Raw genomic sequence first — 16,414 nt, 5'->3', positions numbered from 1 at the left:
TCTGCTACCACAGGTGTTTATCTACTAAAATAGAGATTCTGCCTCTGGTATCAGTAGCCTGGATGTTTATATAAAAATGAGGACATCTGGTGGCCATTTCAAATCATCTCCATAGTTGTATTTTTAGAAATTTAAAAGCTGATATTCTTTAACCACATCTGTGTCAAATCCTCTACCAGCCTGCTGTGTTCCTATACAGAATTTCCCTTTCATTCTACTTCCTGCAGCTTAAGTCTAGGAATACTTCAGGGAGCTAAGGATAACACTGCAGTTTAAAATACAGATTGCTCTCTCTCTCAACAGAAAAGCTCTAAATAGAATGTGCTTTAAGAAATGGGGCGATCCACAAGCATGGCAAGTTTTGGAAGAAGCATTACAAATTTTGGAAGAACCATTCCAGGGTCATCTCACCAGGAGCACATAAATAAGGGAGCAGTAAGAGGGGAGCTGGGAGCTGAGGATGATGCTCTGGCATATCCTCACCCACCAGGACAATATTTTCCTAAGGGTACCTTAACCCCATGAGCAGAGGTGACTCCCTAAGTGGCCCTTCACTTGGCCAGGAGTGATCCAGATCCTAGGGATGAGACTGGGACCAGAAATAGGCATTTCTGTACCCATTGCTCAAGTAGTTTGATACTCAGACCTGAGCAGAAATGGAGACCCTGGGCAGGGAGTGTGTAAGGGTGGGGAGGTCCCAGGTGGGGCCACCCCAAGCAGCTGAAGCTCATTAGTGTGCTCATGGCCCTGAAAATTGAGGCAAAAGGTTTGCAGCTCTCTGCATGTAAAGAGTGTGTTAACCTGCAGTGTGTTGGAACTTTATTCTTCTTTCTGAACATCTGTGCAATTCATAAGAGGCTTTCATTAAAGAAGCTCAAAGCTGCTTTAAACACAATCAGGGCCTTGTTTTATTGTTCCATTTCAAGTTTTTTTGTGTACAAAGTGAATGCACAGACAGTTATGTCTAATCATAATTAATTGCATATTTTAAAAACTAATGTTGGATTTAATTGGGTTTGACTATAATGGGATTGCAGTAAAGACAGAGGCTGATTAGGTGACTTGTTATACTGTATTTTCCATTCACAAATAAATGCTGACATTTTAAAAGATCAGGCTGATAGATTTCTTATATGTTGCCTACCAGTCTTGATTGTATTTCTGATCAACTGTGTCTTGAGATAGCTTTGGTTATCCAAAGCAATAAAATAATTAAATTGCTTTTTCAGTGTTACCAGAGGTGATAATTCACCTGAGTAATATTTTCATTCTCCTGTTCTGCAGATGAGAGGATTGAATTTTCTTTGTATTTTGGTATGTAAAAGACTTCAACAGTGGGCCAAAACTTTGAGTTCATGCAGCTTTTCTATTAAGCAACTTTAATTTTTAGAGAAAGGTTGAACATTTGGTGAGATCTTACAAGTTAACCTTTCGATTTGTTGGGTTTTTATTTTTATTCTTTAATGTAACAATATATATAGAATATATATACTATTAAAGCAAAACCTCAAAGGTCAGCAGAGCCATATTTATGCAAGCTCCAGTCTTTCTTAGCCCCTTTCTTTGTTTCTATTTGTGCAGTCACCAAAATAAACATAAAATTGGAGACAATGCAGATTTACCTTAACTTGATTCTGATTTGTTATAATATTATAAACAGTTTCATTTCTAGAGGAGGGCAGGTATGTGGTAATCAATGAAATATCAGGGGGATGCCCTGTGTAGTCCCATCTAACAACCTGGGAACCAGGAGAAGAGGTCAGGGACAAGGGATGGAGAAGCAAATAAGAATTAATTCTCTCTTTTCAGATGGGTCACTTTTACCTATTGCCCAAAGACTTGTGAAATTTTTAATAAGATAATGAGTTCTACCATTGCATGAACACTTCTTATATTGTTTTCTTTGTTTGTTGGCGTTTATTTGGTTGGCTTGGGTTTTTTTATGTTTTTTTTTTTTTCCATATAGGTAAAAACAAGTGGTACCAATGCTTATTGCTATTTTTAATCATCTTGCATTTTTCCTTCAGACCACTGTCTGTAAAAAGCAAGATTTGTCCCTATTGTTGGAGCTATTTGCTCCCTGTTGTTGGAGCTTCATAACTTTTATGTTTTACTCTATCTGGTCTAATTTTGTTTGTCTTTTTAAATTTAAGGTAAACTTATCAGAAGTTCTAAGGTGCTTGAGGACCCTGAATTTTATTGTCAGAAATGAGCTAAGAATCAGAATCCCATGGAAAAATCAGGAAAAACAAACAAACAAAACAAACCCAAACAAAAAACTGACTTTCCTGCTTCTTTTTTTTTCCCATTTTGCAAACAATTTGACACTTTCTTCCCCTCTTTCCTGTGGTGAACTGAGCATTTTGGTTTTGTTTTGTTTTGTTTTTTTTTTTTTCCTGGGGACTTTCAGCTGTGGGGGTCATTTTTGAATTTCACTTGATTGCAATTTATTGTTTTGTTGCTCTGTCCCCTGGGTTCAGCTTACTCATTACTTTGAATCAAAGGCACCATGCAAACAAAATTTAATCTAATATAATATTCTACTCTAATGGATTCCTTACAGTCTCTTCTTGGCAATCCTACTGTTCCTATCTCTTCAGCTGAAGCAATGAAATCAAGGTGGTTGATGCCCAGAAGGGTTGCTTGTCTCTGTCTCACTTGTATGCACAATGTCAAAGAAGGGTAGAAGTCATCACTCACATCTCCAGGAAAGTAATTTGTAATGTACAACTGGTTACTTTTCCAATCCAGAAGTCAATAATCCATGATAGATTATTATTTGAAGTAATAAGTTTACTGTGGCTAGACCCTGCACCACTAAGATAAAAATACACTGCAGCAAATGTTTGACATGATCCTCTCCAGCATCTCTCTCTCCTGTAGCTAATACTTACAAATTGTGTTTATCTTTTATGTGTAGCTGTGCTTCTCTTTTCCTACATCTTCATTGCCCTTGCTCTTTGTTGGTCCTTTAGACTCTCATCCAAGTAAGGAGCAAATCATCTGAAATTTTGCTATGTTTAAATTTTCTAATCTTTTTTTTCTTTTTATTTCCTCGGTTTAACTGAGTTTGTTTTTTCTCTTCTGAAAACCACTCATTGCACATAATGGCCTGTGTTATTTTCCCAGGGAAATGAGAAAATATTTTATTTTTATGTGACTTAAACATTCTATACTAAAGAGTTTTTTCTTTATTTTTGGATCATCGTCTTACAAATCAGTCAATTTGTGTTTCTTACATACATTATGTATCTCCCTCAGAGTGATGAGCAATCAACGTACAACAGTCTCAGTAAGTTGCAGCCACCCTTTTTGTGTCTTCATCCTCCTTTTTCCATAGCATTCAGGCATTTGACCTTCACTGAGGAAGGATATTTATCACCAGCACCATCTAGCCCCCTGGTAGTATATTTGTCCTCCCTGGTGCACAATAACAGAAGCATTATGGATCACTTTAGGCTTATAACCCAAGTAAACAGTTAAGAAGGGTGTTGATGCTGCTGCAAGGACTCAAACTCCAGAGTGTTGCAGTCTGTAATATGATTAAAACAGGAATCACAAATTACTCTGAATATTTTCTGTGTAGGATCTCAAAAATGTTTCTTCCTTCAGGTTCCACACTGTGGTGCAAATACCCATGCACAAAAGGCAGTGTTGATGCTTTCATTTGTATAGGTCTCCAAAGTCTTAGCACAGTAATGAACACAGGCAGAGAACTGAGGTGTTATTAGCAGGGATTATAGCAGTGAAATGTTGGTAAGTGTTGTGGAAGAGCTGCTCAGCTCTTGGAATGCATGGTGAGAAGTTGCCTTAGTTTGTTCATGGCAGATTTGCCTTGAATGGAAAAGTTTGAAGCTATATTCAGCAGCACATTTTGCACTTCAGAACCTTCTCCTGATTGATTCTTTCCTGATCCTCAGCACTGATGGCTACTGCTTCACCATAATAGAAGAAGATGAGTCTGGTGGACATTTAGTCACCAAGGGATGTCTTGGATTAGAAGGCTCAGACTTCCAGTGTCGGGTAAGAAAGCATTTGCTACCAGTGTTTTGGAGAGCTGTTAAGTGAGGTGCAGTCAACAGATACTACCATGTTCATGTTTTTTCATTTCTGTTCCTTTGGCTCTTCACTGCTTGCTGAGGGGAGTGCATTTGTATCTCCAAATGGTGTTCTTAGAACTGCTTCTAACAACAGCTGAAGTTTTTGGGTTCAGCACTGCTGTTACTAGGAACACTTCTTCTCAGAGGAAGTTTGTGTTTAGAGAAATGCATCTGATTCCTGAAATCTCCATGGTAGCTAAAGCTAGTTGGGATGTCACTTGGTAAACAGCAGCAATCCCTATGTGTTACATGCCATTGTGCTTTGGGTTTGGATTTCTGGTGCCAGAAATTCCCTTCAAGTACAGTGATCATCTGATGGGGAGCAAATCTCACTGCAGGAATGAGAGAGGATGGGCCAAGGTGGCTTTAAAGTGTTTGCCTTTCCTAACATCAACCTTAAACAGTTTTACCTGAGTGCAGGAACAGCCTAACCAGGAAGGTCCATGGATGGTATTTTACCCAGTTTCCCATGAGAGCAGGAGCAGCAGAAAAACCCCTTATTTTTCTAAGTCTGAACTGCTGAAGGTGTATGACTTTCACAGTTCTCTCTTGCACCATTAGAGTAAACCAGTCTCTTCTACAGCACTGGGACATCAATAGAAGTGTGTTGGGGGTGAATTAGATCCAGTTAAAATGTTTCTGGGTACACCCAGTGGCAGAAACCCTTACCACACATCCTAGAAATCTGTGACAGACTGCACTCAGCAAATAAACATGTTTTTCTCTCAAGTGCCGGAACGACTGCCTGTATTTACAGCATAACCCACTATTTTGCTTTTTATTAAATTGTTTGTTGCAGGACACTCCTATTCCACACCAAAGAAGATCTATTGAATGTTGCACAGGCCAAGATTACTGTAACAAACACCTTCACCCTACACTGCCACCACTGAAAAATCGAGGTAAGGTAAAGTCAAGCGAGTCCCGAACTGATCCTTTCCTGCTGTCCTCCTTGTGCCTTAGTTGTGGCTTGGGAAGCAACAGAGCCAAGCCAAAGCACCCTCTTCCAATTACACATAATCAGAGAAACTGCATTAAACAGTATAGTTGAATTCCTACAGGTTATGTGGGGAGTTGTGCCTTGACCTGATAGTTGCCATTATTCCTATTGCATTCATGCAGTGAGTAGCAGATGCGTTAGGCTCTCAAGATCGTGTCCTACCACAGACCTGCAAACTATCAGTGATCATCCCAAAGACATCCTCATGGCAGAGGATGCCTCCTATCTATGTTTTTAGCCTGATAATTATAAGACTGAATCTTTCTTCTAGTCCTTGCTGTGTGCATGACTGTAGTTCATAATTCCACACACATCTGGGACCAGGTCTCCAGTGGTTGATCAGTCAGGTCAAATTGACCAAAGTCCATGAAGCTTTTCTTATTTAAAAGACCTGATAATCCATAACTAGTCACTGAAGAGGATTTCTGCTTGAAAAATCTAGCTGAAAATAGAATGTAGTGTAACATTTATTATTATTTATTAATTATTATTTAATTTGCCAAAAATGGACGTAAATGAATTTTTCAGATGCTGAGTCAAGGTTTTAGGTTTTTTCTTTGTTTAAAGATCACTTTCTGAAAATTGGTAAAACTGTTTTGGCTAGATGTTTCAAAATACATTTTAAAGAAATGTATTCCTAAGTGTCAATTCATCCCTAATGAACTCTTGTCAGCAGTAGCCAGGATTTATGATGGTCAGCAGGGAGTTCAGTCTGTGAATCAGTTCAGGGTTGCAGAATTTGTAATCATGGTGTTCTAAGCTGAAAATCCAGCGTGCAGATGCACTCTTAACTACACAAGCAGCAGATATTTACACAAATACCTTCTCAGAGAAGACCTTTGCTCATCCAAGCTGCTCCCTTCATGCCTATGAAATCCTGCACAGATGAACAACAGAACCAAGCCTATGGACAGTGTGTAAATATTTCACTGTTTACTGGCAAGCCATTAAGTCAGCAAAGACTCATAAAATTCTGACTTCTAAAGTAAGAGCTATGTGCCACTTTGGGTTTTTTTCATTTTAAGAAGTTCTTGGACTGAGAGAGAAGCTCCAGAAAGAAGTCAACATTTGTTCACACTTACCTAGTATATCAGTAAATATAATTTCAGTTTGGGAAACACTGCCATGATTTCTTCTTGCTGCTGACTGAATTTATTCTACATTAAAACTCCTAAAAAGTACTGGACCCATGTCTTGACACCACACATCTGCCTTATTAAGATTTTTGGTTATTTGGTAATACTGTCTGCTACTTCTACAGAAAGCAATAAAATCAACTTTGATAGTGGCAGAAGTTGTTTGGATCGATGTTGGTTTTTCTCTCTGTGTGAATGGGTTAAATAAAGCATCACTTGGGCACCTCGATGGCAGACCCATTACATTGTAGAAAGAATATTTGTTGAAAGAAAAATTTCACTGAATTGGAATGGGATTCTAGCTTCTCTGTGTTGCACTCAACATAATCTGAAAATTCTCGTTTGAAATAAGCTCTTGTGTTACAGGCATCCTGATCTAGTATGTTGTGGAAATACATTTTAGGGGACGCTTCATTAAATGTGACTGGACAAGGCTGAAGTCAGCACCTTTATTAAAGCCTCAAATAAATGTGTCAGTCTTGTGGTACCTGTCCTAATTTAGAATAGGCTGTGATTGAGCACTCTTACATCAAAGTTAGTATAAACCTTAAGTACTAAGAACGAAAGATGAACTTAAAAACAAGCAACCAGGAACAGCTTTCTGACCCCCAAGGAGGTCATGGTCCACTCCTTCATGGAGTCCAAGACTCCATGAAAAATACATATGTTCCTCTGCATTTAAAAAACAAACAGAAATTTGGCTTCATATTAACTTGCACCCAAGGTTACATCTCCTGGGAAAGAGTTTAGGGAGAGCATCCAGCTGCAGGTCAGAGGTTGCTGAACTGCAAATTAACCTATGCACCAGGGTAACATCTACAAAGGAAAAGGACTTGTGTTTTCAGAGTTCTTTTGCAGACCTATCATGTGCTGGAAAGTAGGATTTACCTGCCCTTCCCCCATGGAAAGAAAGGGGAACTTCAGACATGAAAGTGAGAGCTAGAAGAATTAACCCTGGTCAAAGCGAGACTTGTTAAGCAAGGTGGAAAAACAACAGCCAAGCCTGTTTGGAGGTCATCATGGTACAGACCTAGCAGGATAAAACACTCCAGAGAAGCCATGAAGTCAATGTACATCTGTCTTATTAAGGAAATGAGAGTCATAACTGGGTCTGCTACAACACCTCAGCTTTAAACAATAAAAGATATTCCTGGAAATCCCAGCAAAATGCAGGCTGAGACCAGTGGAAAGGCGAAATATATCACTGCTGATTTAGAGCCTATATAAGCAGAAGTGGTGGTGCCACCGTGTCTGGCTCCCTGCCTGTGGAGCTGGTGATGAATGGGCAAGGGAATGATTGGAGGAGTGATGGGGTTTGATGTGTGCACACAGTCTCCACGCCTCAGATTTCACTGGAATTTTTGCTGGGATAACCGTAACGTTGTGAACTGGAGGGAGCTGAGGAGCGAGGAGAACGTCTTCACCCTTTGATATGCTGACTTCTCCCTTGAACCTGCTGGGTGGCATTTCCAATGGTCCTGTGAGGAGGATGAGTGGGAGAGAAGGGGGAAATCACAGGAAAAAAAAAAGTGAGAAGCAGCTTTTGCTATCACCAAAGCCCCTCCTTTTGTTGCTCTCTCTCCTTTTCTGTGCTGCTCACCACTGACACCAGCATGCACCAGTGTTTTGTACAACAAAACCTGTTAGCATGCCATTTACTGGGCTCATAAATGAGGTATGTTAAGAAGCTTCCCAAATTTATGCTGTGTTTGTTCTGGATTCCCCTCTCTGTGCTCCTGGTAATCGCTCACTGCTGCCTCTGTGGAAGCTCCTGCTTCGTCTCACAACCTTACTGCTTGGCAGGTTGCAGTTGCCAAGTGACATAACACTAAAAAGCACAGAGCTGGACTTGTTTAAAGGTAAAATATGTCCATCATGCAAACTGGCATTGACTGGTACCCTCCCCAGTCTCCACTACGCAGCCCACGAGGCAGTAATTTAGATGGACTCACAGCTGAGCTGCCCCATCCCTCCATCTGGCCAAGGAGATGCTGGAGATGTTGCAGGGAATGGGAAGTTTGTCTTGCTTCTGTCTGGAGAACAGCATGGGCTGTAGGAGGAAAGAAGAGTTAATGTCCAGAAACACCAGCCTGGCTGGTTTTCAGCAGGACAAATGGACATTCCTGTTATAAGACTGGGGCCATGCTTTTAATCTTGTGTTGTCTGTGTGCCGGTGGGGTTATGAAGTTCTGAAGTCAGCAAGCAAATGAAATCCTGCCAAGATGCTTTGAAAAAGTGGGAAGTCCTTGAAGGGTGAGAGAAGAGCTCACTTACTGTCAGTATTGCCTCTCATCATACATAGCCAAATAAATAACAAGATATATGGAAGTTATTCTCCTCTCCTGTGAGACCCAGTTGCATGCCCATGCTGTGTCTGGTGAGATACAATTGAAGCTGTTTGAGCTGATTTCATCAGCACAGGGGACATCACCTACTGCAAGACTGTCAGCATCACAGCTCCTGCAGTCTTCATCAACCACTCCCAGCACAGGGATCAAGATTCCTTCATGTCTTCCATACTTTCTTTCTGCTTGCATCACATAATTGCATTCAGATACCAAAAACTTGTGTGGTGTCAGAGTCTTAAGTTTGTTTGAGAGCTACACAGCACTTTCAAAATGGCCTCTGGGAAAAACAAAACAATCCTGAATTTATATTTCTGAATGGGAAAAGCCATTGGAAACATTGAGTGTAGGTTTTGGTTCATTTAAATCCTAGAAATTATGGAAATTTGATTCAAGGTCTGAGCATCTGTATCATCCCTTTCCCAAATGTATGTACCCATCCTCAGACTGACAGCTCAAACAGTTACATGTGCTTTAAAAGTTCTGGGAATGCAAATAAGCAGATTTCCAGGGTTTAACTTCTAGCATACACAAGAATGAGCAAAATCTAAATGACTCCCTCTGCTTCTGACATCAACCTTTAGTACTGCTAAGCACAAAAGGCCAGTGGGAAAACACTTGCTGTGGACAGATACCCAAGATTCTCCCAAGGATAAAATCCCACTATATGATCTGCATGCTCTGTTTATCCCCTCCTCAGCTGATGGGCTGAGACATCTTAAACTCTTACAAACCACAGGTTTTAGAGGGAAATGGCTGGTGGGAGCTTACAGCCCTTCTTAGCTCTGCTGAGCAGCCATCCCCTTCACCAGAGAGGTTCTGATTCTCTGGGAGGCTCCTGGTTTTGGTCCATTTGGAATGTCAGGCCAGGGAGAAATCTGCTGTGGCAGGGAGAATGGTGGGCTCCAGGGTTTTTCCTGGCAGGCATCGTGTCAGTGTCCCCTTTCAAAGGCATCAGCTGTGTCTTGAATGTTTACATTTATTAATGCTCCTGGAGCAGGTAATGGCAGGTAAAAACATCACCAGTGTGGTCAAAAGGTGAGCTCTGTTTGTAGTGGAAAAGTGAAGGAAAGAAATAGTTTGGGGGGCAAAAAAAAGCAGGAGAAACCGGATCTGAAAAATAAAAGAGCCTGACAGTAAACCAAGAGTCCCTTAGGAATCTCCTTGTCTCATTACCCTTGTAAATCTGCAATGTGATAGCCCCGTGGCAGGATGAGTCAGTAAGGAGAGATTTCTGGTGTTTTACAGTATGTTGAGCATTAGCTTGAAAGATGCAAGACAGGCTGAAGAGCTTCAGAAAACATGGTCCTCATTTGCATTTTACCAGAGGGCAACTTTGGAAGGGCACTGTGTGTATCCATATGGTAAAATGCTGTAATCTGGGGAGTTGAGGGGCAGGGGAGTTTAAAGAAGAGAGTGCTGGGTTTCTTTTGGGTTTTTTTTTTTCCTTCAGAGGAACATGCATGGAGGTCAGACTCATTTGCCTGTGATGGGAATACAAATCTGGAGATAAATAGCATATTTTAAAGAATATGAGCCTCCCATTCAAAGACTGACTGAATTTTTTAACAGTTTTTGGGCAGCAGCATTTTCTACAAGTTATTTGATGCAATTCATTTTCAAAGTGTTTTGCAGAATTACAGCTGGAAGGATTGTTTTGACCAGCATCATAAGAGGGAGTTGCTGTCACACAGGGCTTCTTTAGGGTGAATGGAGGAGAAAATTCCTGCTCAGGTGTTCAAAACAGAGAGGGATTATTCTGCAGTGATGGAAATTCACTTAGAAGGCTTCTTGTCATCAGCCTTCTTATAGGTTGGAGGGTCAGTGATATCTTCCATCCTAGGATAACTGTAGCTATTCACTTTTTTTATATCAATAGCTAAATGGGATGCTGCTTAATCACAGTGCTTTAAGCTAGAGGCAGTAATTTCTGTATGTCCTGGCTGATCACTTTAGTAAAGACACCGAGCTATGGCTTTTAATTGATTTTTCTTTCAGAGCCAAACACAAAATTGCAAACCAAAGGGATATTTTGTCTTGAGGGAGGGCTGGAAAATCAAATAGGCTTTTAAAGGTGCCAGTTCTGCCCCAGTTGTTGAGGGTCAAAGAGGAAGCACATGAAAATCCTGGGGAGTCCAGGGGTGTCTTCACTAAGAAAGGAGACTTGTGCTCTCTGTGCTTTTTAAGGTGTATGTGTCTTTTCATACTGACTTGGTACCCTCTCCTTTTCCAACTTTTCCACCTTCTTTCTTCCCCAGATTTTGCTGAAGGAAACATTCATCACAAGGCCCTGCTGATCTCAGTGACTGTTTGCAGTGTACTTTTGGTGCTTATCATCATATTCTTCTACTTCAGGTAAGTAAAGAATACCTTATTGGCTTGTTAATGTTCCTCCTGACATTTATCTTTTTATAGACTTAGGAATTTGAAAAAAATCAAGTGGACCTTAAGGAAAAGAAATTAGAAATCATCTTTTTTTTTTTTTTTAATGAAGAAAAATTCATGCTAGTCACGTGTATATCTGTGTGACTGATTTCATGTAGCTTTTTTCTGGCCTGACATCCTAAAAGGCCATCCAGGTGAAAGCACAGATAATCCTTCACTGAATCTGAGAAAGCCACAGGACAAGTTTTACTTAGGGTACATAAACCTAAGGCTCTAAATGGGTTTATGTGGTGAAGAACTAATCATAAAAAAGAGGATACAAGTAAGTATAAGTATAGACAAGTAAGATAAGTATATATCAAGAATGTTACCACAATCTACATACGTTGTCTTTAAACAATTTGTCACATTTTTTATATGGTCCCATGACCCTATGTTCTTTTGGCTCCTAAAAGTAAAATAAAAACGTGTGGGTTTTGGTCTGTGCTTTAAACACATTTTGAGTTCCTGGAAGAAAAACTTTTGGTGGCTTTGCAAACTTGCACCAGATTGCACCATCTTTGAGCACTATACTTAGGAGTTTTGATGCTGAAAAGTGTTCCTAAAAATAAAATTAAAAAAAAAAAATTGATCAGTGAGACTGGCATATTCCTCAGGGAAGCAGGGGAAGAAGCTGTGTTAAGCAAAGGTGAAGGATGATGTTGCATTATTCATGGCACATGTGTTCATGGGATTCAAAACTAATTTCACTTCCCTACAACCCGGCAGATACAAACGCCAAGAAACGAGGCCCCGCTACAGCATCGGGCTGGAGCAGGACGAGACCTTCATTCCCCCTGGAGAGTCCCTGAAGGATCTGATCGAGCAGTCCCAGAGCTCGGGGAGTGGCTCTGGGCTCCCTCTCCTGGTAAGGAAGCAATATTATTTTAATGCAAGTTGAAGGTTTTTTTTGTTTGTTTGTTTGTTTGTTTTTTTTTTTGTTTTTGTTTGTTTGTTTGTTTTTTTCTTCCAGAAATTACAAAGTTTTAAGCTGGTGAACAGCCAGTTTAGAAGCAGGAGCCTTTTTTTCCCCTGTAAACAAAGCCAAAAAAGCTTACTTTTGTTTTTTTTTCTACCTCACCTGATTTCTTATTTTAGATACCACAGGGTAAATACAGACTATTATTGCTTACAGAAATCCATCAGGATTTACCCCCCCCAGTGTGCAGGGCAGCAGCTGGCTCACTGATGTTGTTTTCTTGCTTTTTATGTGTAACATACAATAGCATTTCAAAGATTGACACATCATCCACGTGTAAAGGGAGCTGGAATTCATCAAACCTGGAACCCTTTTATGTGTAGGCTTCACTTTGCATTCAGAAGTCAACAGCAAGTTATTTTTTCATGCAGTGTGGCAATCTCAAAGGTTAAAGGCAGAGGGATGGAGTTTGTGATTATTTCTGAGCCAGCTCCATAAGAAATAAATGCCCTGAGCTCACCTGCTGAAAAAACAGAAGTTTTAACTTCCTGTGGCAAAACATTTCTGTTGACCAGAGGGTTTTATTTCTGGAGGTCATAATTGCTTTTTTAGCACTGAAAAAAAACCCCAGGCTACTTATTTAAAATATTACCTCTGTGAAAATTAATTAGATTGCATTTTCATCTTTCAGAGAGGATATGCCCCCCCTGTCTCCCCAACCTATTAGTTTGTAGTGATCCTATTACTGTAGATGTTTTCCAGTTTCTAAGTTTGTCTTTTGCCCATGCAACTTTTTTCTGAACCCTGAAGAAAAAGTAAAATGTGAACTTTTATAATTCCTTAAAATGATGCCATTAGGCTGAGTGGTTGACAAAAATCTGACTAAACTCAATTTATTCTGGCAGAAGTGAGTGCTTAGAGTCCCATTTAAATAAAGTGCTGACTTTTTAAAAAATCAAATTTTCTGACAACTAACATAGGTATTGAGAAAAGAAAAGCCAAGCTGTCGAGTGGATGCTGTGACTGGTTGAAAAACCACAGTCATTTTTTTCTGCTGAAGGAAACTCCATCATTTGGTCTAGGCTTTAAGACAGGTCTGTCCTATCCACTACCAGTGTCCCCTTAACAGCCCCAGAAAGGAGGGATTATACTTACAATTTAGAACCATTCCAAGTGAATGCTTCCAATTGATTTAATTGAGGAGGATTCTTGCTTTTTTTGCTTTGTGGTGTGGTTTTTTAAAATTTTTTTCCATAACACCTGCCACATCTTGGTGTTGGTCTATGCTTGATGCTTCTACCTGTTATGACAGACACAATATAATAATTTAGAGCAAACAGGAGGAACTTGGTTGTTCTTCTTTGAGAGGATGTGTTTCCAGCAGGGGTAGCAGGTGCCCTGGGGCATCTGATAGCAGCACAGGGCTTGATACTTCGTCCCAGGATGCTCTTGAGACCAAAAAAATGAAGCCACACTCGTGACATCTTGTGCTTTGTACCTTCCTCAGCCCTAGTGACCTGGTTGAAGATGGGATCTCTGCTCTCACTGGTCCTCCCAGGTCTTCTCTTGCAGTGGACAGAAAAAAATAACTTATCTGCAGATTAACTGCTGAAATGGCCAGGGTGACATCTCAGCTGGGTCTTTGCTCAGTGTCTCTCAGAGCTGTTTCAGTAATCCATAAGGCAGAAACCATCCTTTTTTCTGCTGTTCTTCCCCTCTCCTCTCTCAAGCCTGGAGTCTTTGCTGCCACTGGACCAGCTGCTCTTTATGAGGGCATTTTTTTCCCCCTGTCTCTTTACTTATGAAAATGCTGACGTTTTTTTTCCTCAGACTTTCCTTTTAAGTGATATTCTTCTGTGGAAAAGAAGAAAAATGAGAACTATAATGAATGTTGCACTTGGTAATAGATGTTTGCTGCATGTCATAGTCAGCTACAACCACTCCAGGCTCTCTAGAAATGCAGATTAATACCACTGGGCCCATGCCTGAGGCAAGAATATAGAAAGTGCCTGACAATGAGGCTCTAGGCTTTATGGGTGGAGAATTTAAACTCTTATTATTTCTTATGCAAAGACTGAAACATCCAAAGATAATAATTCAGGAAAGTCAGCTGCAAATTTATTACAGAATGTCACTTCATGCTAAACAGTAATGTTTTCCTTTTGTGCAGAACATCTATTCTAGTTGGCTATAAATATTATACCAAAACCAAGATTTTATTAGCCAAGACATTCAGCAAGTATTCTTTTTCCTGACCTTTTCACACTTCTGACAGAATAAATTGCTGCCAGTCAAATGCTGCCAATCAGATTTTAAACCAACAAAAAATACAGTAAGTTGTAAATAAAGGCTTTGAGCCAACAAACTGAGGTGCATAATCAAGTCAAGGAGAACCCTGTTGGCTTTAACAGAGCAAGAACTGGAGGTGAAGCTATTGCCCCTGTGAATTCTCAGGAAAAATTGTGGAAGATTAGATGCTGGGGATGTTTATTTCAGTATGAAGTGTTTGTTGGATTACAGTTTGGTCTCTTAATGTATTTTTTCTTAACTTCTCTTCCAATGAATTTCACTTTTCAAGGGTTTTTATCCCAGCCATAGGTATCAAATTCTCTGTTCAAAAATACTGAAGTTAGAAAAGGCTGATTTGTGTCAATTTCCATCTGCAGTAGCTGAAAATGTTTAACTGAACATCAGAAAAATAAAACTCAGAAAGTGGAAATAGTAGTTGGAGTGATTCCAGTCAGGGAGAAGAAACAAAGGGCCATGAAACCTCACCTGTCTGCTTACAGAGCTCAAGTAGCAAAATACAAAGATTTGAAAATAAATTAATAAACCCCACCCCACTCAGTGTAAATAATTCACATGAACGCATCATTCAGCATGCTTCTGAAATCAGTTCATCATGCAATTTTGATTAACTAATACATTTTAGAAATCATAATAAGTTTATGATTCAAGAAAGGGCTAAAATCCTTAAAATAAAATAAATTGTCTAGAGGAAATTATTTGAGCAGTGCTAGCAAGAGGAAACCAAGTTAAGGACCTACACATAGTATTCTGCCACCTGCAAACCCATAACAGAAATGTGGTTTTCATTTTCTTAATGTAATTTAATAAGGAACTTTTCATCATTAAGTATTGTAATTCCATGTACTTTATGATGCCATTACATATATTTGCACAAATTAAATTACTTGATATAACTGCATTATTGCTCAGGACGCATTTTTAAAATGGGCAAAAGAGAAAGCAACAATGCTGAAATGTCATTACAGAATGTTGTAGCAAAATTCCAATGTAATATAACTATTGTTCAATCACTATATGAGAGCATAAAGGATAGTAAATCAGTTAAAAAAATTAAGGCTAATCTCTGTTCTTGGCTTTCACTGATTTTAATAAAAAATAGTAGCACTGAGGCTACCATCTTGAAAGTCTGATGGTACATTGCAGGGTTGAAAAAATGGAATTCTGTGTAAATGACAGAAGAAAGCTGGGACTTTTGAAATAGCTTTGCATAAATGCCACTGGATGTTTTTGTCCTTTAAATTACATAATATGAAAACCATCTGTTGCAATGTACTTGCAACAGAAATGCTACTAGACCTAACCTAGTAGGTTTTATACATTCCTGCTGCAGTGGGGTTGTGGCAGTTCTGCTCAGCATTCTCAAGCTGGTATCTCCAAGGGACAACAAATGAAGCAAATTAATTTAAACCCAAGTTTTGATCATTTCTATCAGCCAATATTGTAAAAGTATAAGGGGGTCACATGAAATGTATATAATTTCATAAGCATTCAGACAGTGCACACTTGCTGCAATAAACTGCTTGAAATTTTTTGTATGGATGGTGGCAAAACTTAGAGACCTCAAATTTGCACTTGTCCAGATTTTGTGTCCAGGTTGGGCCAGATGAAGAACTCCCTGCTTTGGATGTTATAAAGATACTTGCTTTCAAATTCTTGTTAAATCCTATCACACCAGAAGGCATTAGCTGTGGATTGAACTGGCAATGGACAGGACAGTGACATTTCCATCCCCTGTTAAACCAGAGCTGATGTTCAGTCAACCATGAACACCAGAAGGTTATGTTGCAGCATCTCCTTGAGTTCTTATGTGTGAACTTTTAGAAGTACGGGATCTGCAGACATGTTCCAAACTTATGAGAATATATTAGCTTCCATTTATCCAATATTTTTGTAGTAATAAAAGCTTTTTAAATGTAGAATCTGTCCATCTGCTCCATGAGGTCTTCCATCTTTAAGAGAAGAATCTCTGCAGTGCTGAGTGTATTGATCTTACATTAAACTGCTCAAGTGGTTTGACTTTAGCTTCAGTTCATGGTACAGGGAAGCTGGTACAGACACTAAAAAGGGAAAATTTAAAGCTGTGTTACCGTATCTTGGAAAAGAAAATTCCTGTATTTTATTACTCTGTACTGATGGTTATTAAAATTACTTTAGGTGTGTGGGTTTCAGCTGTGTAAGTA

The 16,414-nt window shown here is 39.5% G+C and overlaps 1 protein-coding gene across 2 annotated transcripts in view; it reads left to right on the top strand.

Moving 5' to 3' along the window:
* The window catches only part of BMPR1B (bone morphogenetic protein receptor type 1B), a 142,392-nt gene that overhangs the window by 117,213 nt on the left and 8,765 nt on the right, over positions 1 to 16,414 (top strand). For both annotated transcript variants that reach the window (XM_071742800.1, XM_071742801.1), the window contains exons 3-6: positions 3,921 to 4,023; positions 4,900 to 5,002; positions 10,840 to 10,936; positions 11,735 to 11,873. In XM_071742800.1, the coding sequence (XP_071598901.1) occupies positions 3,921 to 4,023; positions 4,900 to 5,002; positions 10,840 to 10,936; positions 11,735 to 11,873 (442 nt within the window). The remainder of the gene's footprint in view (positions 1 to 3,920; positions 4,024 to 4,899; positions 5,003 to 10,839; positions 10,937 to 11,734; positions 11,874 to 16,414) is intronic.

Source organism: Heliangelus exortis, chromosome 4 (genome assembly GCF_036169615.1).
Source record: "Heliangelus exortis chromosome 4, bHelExo1.hap1, whole genome shotgun sequence".
In the NCBI taxonomy this organism is placed as follows: Eukaryota; Metazoa; Chordata; class Aves; order Apodiformes; family Trochilidae; genus Heliangelus; species Heliangelus exortis.
Note: the sequence above shows the minus strand (reverse complement) of the source record. Positions and strands in the feature narration are given on the sequence as shown.